At 35.7% G+C, this 5,225-nt stretch overlaps 1 protein-coding gene across 1 annotated transcript in view; it reads left to right on the forward strand.

Annotated features, from left to right (window-relative positions):
- The window catches only part of LOC107673839 (beta-galactoside alpha-2,6-sialyltransferase 1), a 25,829-nt gene that overhangs the window by 12,496 nt on the left and 8,108 nt on the right, over positions 1-5,225 (forward strand). The window contains 3 exon segments of the mRNA XM_074186957.1: positions 1,849-2,113; positions 3,756-3,853; positions 3,938-4,039. Coding sequence (XP_074043058.1) covers positions 1,849-2,113; positions 3,756-3,853; positions 3,938-4,039 — 465 coding nt within the window.

A 5,225-nucleotide genomic window follows, 5' to 3' on the forward strand; every position in this document is an offset into this window, starting at 1 on the left:
AGCGCCTCCGTGACCCTCTTGGCCCAGGTGTCGTAAGACTGCGCGCGTGACTTCACCCCATAGAGCATGGCGGGAAACTCGTCCTGATCGTACCTGAACCTGCAGCACAGTGCAGTGAAAGCTTCTAGTTTAATCAGCACATCAGGACTGATGACAGCGATGTACGGCGTAGCTGTGTGTGTCAGAGGCGTACCGCAGGCACTTGTTGCTGGCTGCGCAGCTGCAGAGCTCGGCTGCGTGATGCAGACACACCAGACGCTGCGGGCTGCAGCTGCAGGTGAGCGCAGACAGGAAGCAGGTGGTCTTGCACTTCCAGCACTGCCGCTCGTCATCAGGCACCAGCTCAAACACCTCCTGCTCCGAGCACAGCACCCCCTGCAGGACGACCAGTGCAAACACACTCAAGCAGTACTTATTTAACAGCTGGCCAGTTTCTTTGTTCTATTTCTATTAGTCCTACTGCTTTCACTACTGATAATTTATATTAATTTCTAACAATATTAAAAGACAATATTAAACTGATTTCCAGGGGCTTTTTTTTACTTTATAAGGGCAATTTTTTCTATAAACTTGTTAAATGTGTGTGTCACGTTTTATCAAATTATTACATTTAAGCAATAAATTCAATTAGAATAATAAGATACTATAGGGTTGTTATAATTGCATAATGTAGTGAAAACAATGCTTTAAATATGACATTTTTGAATACAGAAATACTAAATGAAGAAAAAGCTGATAGCCTACTTTTAAATATGAAACTAAATTCACAAGTAGGTGTTAACGAGGTTTTAATGAGTGAATCATTCACTCAAATAATTTGTTCAAAACTGCTGAAACATTCAGGAATGAAGTTCATAAAGACTTTAAAGTTTACTTGGAGAATCATAGAAGTTCTGCTCTAGCTTTGTTTCAAACTATTTTCATTCTGAAAAACTGACAGCATGGTTTCTAAAACGTCTCAAAGTCCCTTAATACTAACTACTTTTAACTGTTGTATAAAATCAATATTAGATTTCCAAGAGAACCAATATTCAAGAAAACAACACTCTTGCCAGGGTTGCTGCAGGATTTTTAAGCTCAAATTTAAGACTTTTTAAGACCTGCACAATTAAAATTAACACCATATGAGCGGGGTAGTGCAATGTCTATAGTACCATATTAAACCGTAAGATTACTGTAAAAATCACAATTTACAGTTTAGATACAAGTTTTCACAAAAACAAAAAGTTTTATAAAATTAAAAACTTTACATTTCAGCCTTTAAACCATTTTTAAGAAAATGGATGAGTCAAAAGTATTATTATATTAATTTAAACAATTATGATAAAAATTATTATATCAATTAAATAACATAAATTAGGGGTGTGCGATATTGACAAAAAATTATTTCTCTAATTTTCTGGGATTTTATCGATAACGATAAATAGACAATATTTTGCTATAGAGTGTGTTATTGTGCTGATATCTTATCTCTAATTGTGCTAACAGCTGACTCCTGAATTTTTTGATATTCTTCATATTCTGTGTGGTCAGTTCACAGCAGTGATAGAAATTAATCTGGAGCGTTTGGTAGAAATATAACTGTTTCCCCGGTAACGCTGTACACAAAGCAGCGGACATCATAGCCTTTTGAAGTTTAATCATCACATTCAGCCATATCGCAATTCTGGTCTTTCCGTCCCCGAATTTAAGCCCTCTTGAAATCATAATTAAGACTTTCTTGTAAAATTTAAGGCTTTTTAAGGCTTTAAATTTGATACAACTTATCATTTTAAGACTTTTTAAGACTTTTTTTAAGACCCGCGGAAACCCTGAGATCTATCATAATCTTTTTTGTTTTTGTTTTAGGCAATGAATAAATATGGAGTTCGTTACCCTGGACCTGAGAGTGCAGCACGTCGTTCTAAACTCAGTGGCCCTGAACTTCTTTGTCAAATCAAGAAGATGGTTCAGATTGCAACTTTAACACCAGATATGGAGCCATTTTCTGGGTTTCCTTGGGCCTCTCAGTTACCTCTGCACCAAATAATTGCTGATATCGGCCCATATAAGACCTGCGCAGTGGTATCGTCTGCAGGTTCTCTCAAAAACTCTGGATTAGGAAAGGAAATAGGTAATACCTAAATTTATAACATAAGCAGGACCTACAGTCGTGGTCAGAATTATTGGCACCCTTGGTAAATATGATCAAAGAAGGCTGTGAAAATAAATCTGCATTGTTAATCATTTTGATCTTTTATTTAAAAAAACATAGCAGAAGCTTGGTTTTGTGCCCAGCGACCCATTTTTGTGTGGTTTTTAATTTTTGTTTTTGGATTATTGTCCGGTTGGAAGATCCAAACATGGCCCATTATAAGATTTCTTCTAAAAAGTCTAAAGTCTTCTAAAGTCAGTCATTTTTTGTTTTTTTTTATCTGTTGGTATTTGATAGAATCAAAGATGTCATGTATCTAAACAAGATGTCCAGGACCTCCAGCAGAAATATAGGCCCACAACATTAAAAATACAGCAGTATATTTCATTGTACACATGGGGTACTTTTTATCCCTGTGTGCACCAAACCCATCTTGAGTGTTTGTTGCTAAAAAGCTAATTTTTTTTTGTTACATCTGACCATAGAAGCCAGTCCCATTTTGAAGTTCCAAATCGTGTCAGACAGCAGAATATGCTGGGGATTGTTTTTGGATGAGAGCATTTTCTTTTATTTATTTTTTTGTTCTTTTTTTTTCTTTCTTGAAACCCTCCCAAACAACATGTGGTGTAGGTGCTGTTTGATTTTTTTTTTTTTGGTTTTTTTACCCTGAGTTTTTTTTTTTTTTAAGGTTTTCTGACCCTGAGACTCAACTATTTTCTGCAATTCTCCAGCTGTGGTCCTTGGAGAGTCTTTAGCCACTCACACTCTCCTCCTCACCGTGCATTAGGACGATACAGACACACGTCCTCTTCCAGGCAGATTTGTAACATTTTTCTATTGATTGGAAATTATTGTCCTGATGGTGGAAATGGGAATTTTCACTGCTCTAGCTCTTTTCTTAAAGTCACTTTCTAATTTGTGAAGCTCAATTATCTTTTGCTGAAATGTATTCTTTGGTTTTTCTCATTGTGACTGATGATTAAAGGAATTTTGCCTTTGTTTTCCCTCCTATTTATATTCCTGTGAAACAGGAAGCCATGGCTGGATAATTTCATGTTCATAATCACCCTGGTATGCTCAAAATTGTAAATATGAATGGGAATATACTTCACAGATATTTTACTCATAAGAATTTCTAGGGGTGCCAATAATTGTGTCCAACGTGTATTTGAGGAAAAAAAATTATTTCATAATGAGATTTTCCCCCATTTTCAATTGTTTTAGTTAAATGAAAGGTTATATATTTGTGAATTTTTTAAAAATAAAAGATCAAAATGATTAACAATGCAGATTTATTTTCACAGCCTTCTTTGATCATATTTACCAAGGGTGCCAATAATTCTGACCACGACTGTATTTCTTTGACTGAAATGTACTGTACCTCTGAGGAAAAAAGAAAAAAAGAAAAAAGTAAACCATTATACAAGAGATTAGGTATCTTAAGTATTTACGTCAGCAGACATTACTATACAGTTATGTAACTAAGCATTTTGGCTTAAATTTCCACAAAAAAAAATAAAAAATAATAATATATATATATATATATTGTTGATTTTAATGATTATTTTCACTACTATCAATATTATCTGATTATCGCTAAAGAAAACCTCCTGAATTCTAGATGCACATGATGCAGTGATACGGTTCAATGCTGCACCAACAACAGGCTTTGAGAAAGATGTGGGCTCTAAAACAACAGTGCGTCTGATCAATTCCCAGGTAGTTTCTTTGATAACTGGTGAAAAGTTAAAATAACATGCAGTAATAAGCTCCTAAAAAACATAATGTCTGTTTATTGCATAGGTAATGGCATCTGAAGATCACCATTTCCTCTCCAGTTCTTTGTACAGTGCTGGGATTTTAGTGAGCTGGGATCCAGGCCCTTATTCCTCTGATCTACAGGAGGTAAGAACTCACTTTTCCACTTTCTAGCATTTGGCACGTTCACAAACTTCCAAAATGTCATGCTTAATTAGCAAGTTTCAACACAAAGGCTTAGTCGTAGCTTTAGTATGTAGGGCTGAACGATTAATTGCATTTGTGATAATATCGCGATATGAAAAAACGCGATTTTTCAATCGCAGAGGCTGCAATTACACTCTGTCACGTGACACGCGAGAGTAAAGAGGTGTGTTCGACTTGAAGATCGATCGGTGTATGACATCAAAGTACAGCGAGAGAAAGCATAAGGAGACGTCCTTATAGCTCTACAAAATGTTATAAAAATGTTTAATGTTGATTCTAAATTAGAATTAAAATGTAAAATTATAAAATACACACTATAATTTACTCTAAAATACTGTTAAAAATGTTGGCTAAAATAATATAAAATTGTGCGTGTGTGTGTGTGTATATACATATACATATATATATTAGGGCTGGGCAAGTTAACACGTTATTATCGCATTAACGCACTAATTGATTAATGCCAACAATTATTTTATCGCACATTAACGCAGTTTTTTTTTATTATTATGAAAGTCCGTTGCTCGCTGGCTCTGAATACACACAGACAAACCATGGGTCACAGGAGAGGTGGGATGTTGAATCCGTGTATCATTCGATTATTCGTTTTTTTTATTTAATATTGAAAGTAGAAAAATGAGAAAACGGCTCCTTTTTCGTTTTTTGGAAAAAAGAACAAAAAAAAACGAAAAAGGAGCCGTTTTCTCATTTTTCTACTTTCAAGGAGAATTCAGCTTAAATTTTCGTTTTTCGTTCATGGGTGGAAAAATTAATAAACAGCTTGAATATTCGATTTCTACACGTGGGCGGGAATTAAACGCCCCTCTCTGCTGATTGGTCAGCCGAAGATCAAACCGTGCCTTCATCAGGGCTGCGTTCAGCCCCGACAAAAACGGTGCAAAACGTTTTTTAAACGGAAACGGTGATGCGTTGAACACCCTGTTCTGATGACGTAAGAGTTGCAACTATGGCCAAACAATATTCTTGCTCTTGTGAATTTATTTAGATGTTAATTACATTGGTCTCTTTAATACCGCGTGGTTTACATACATGTTACTGCTGATTGGGCTGACATGTTTGACACACCCACCAAACAAGAGAAAACGCATCTCAAACCCCGTTGCAC

The sequence above is a fragment of the Sinocyclocheilus anshuiensis genome, unplaced genomic scaffold (genome assembly GCF_001515605.1).
Source record: "Sinocyclocheilus anshuiensis isolate Anshui unplaced genomic scaffold, SAMN03320099.WGS_v1.1 scaffold700, whole genome shotgun sequence".
NCBI classification, from domain to species: Eukaryota; Metazoa; Chordata; class Actinopteri; order Cypriniformes; family Cyprinidae; genus Sinocyclocheilus; species Sinocyclocheilus anshuiensis.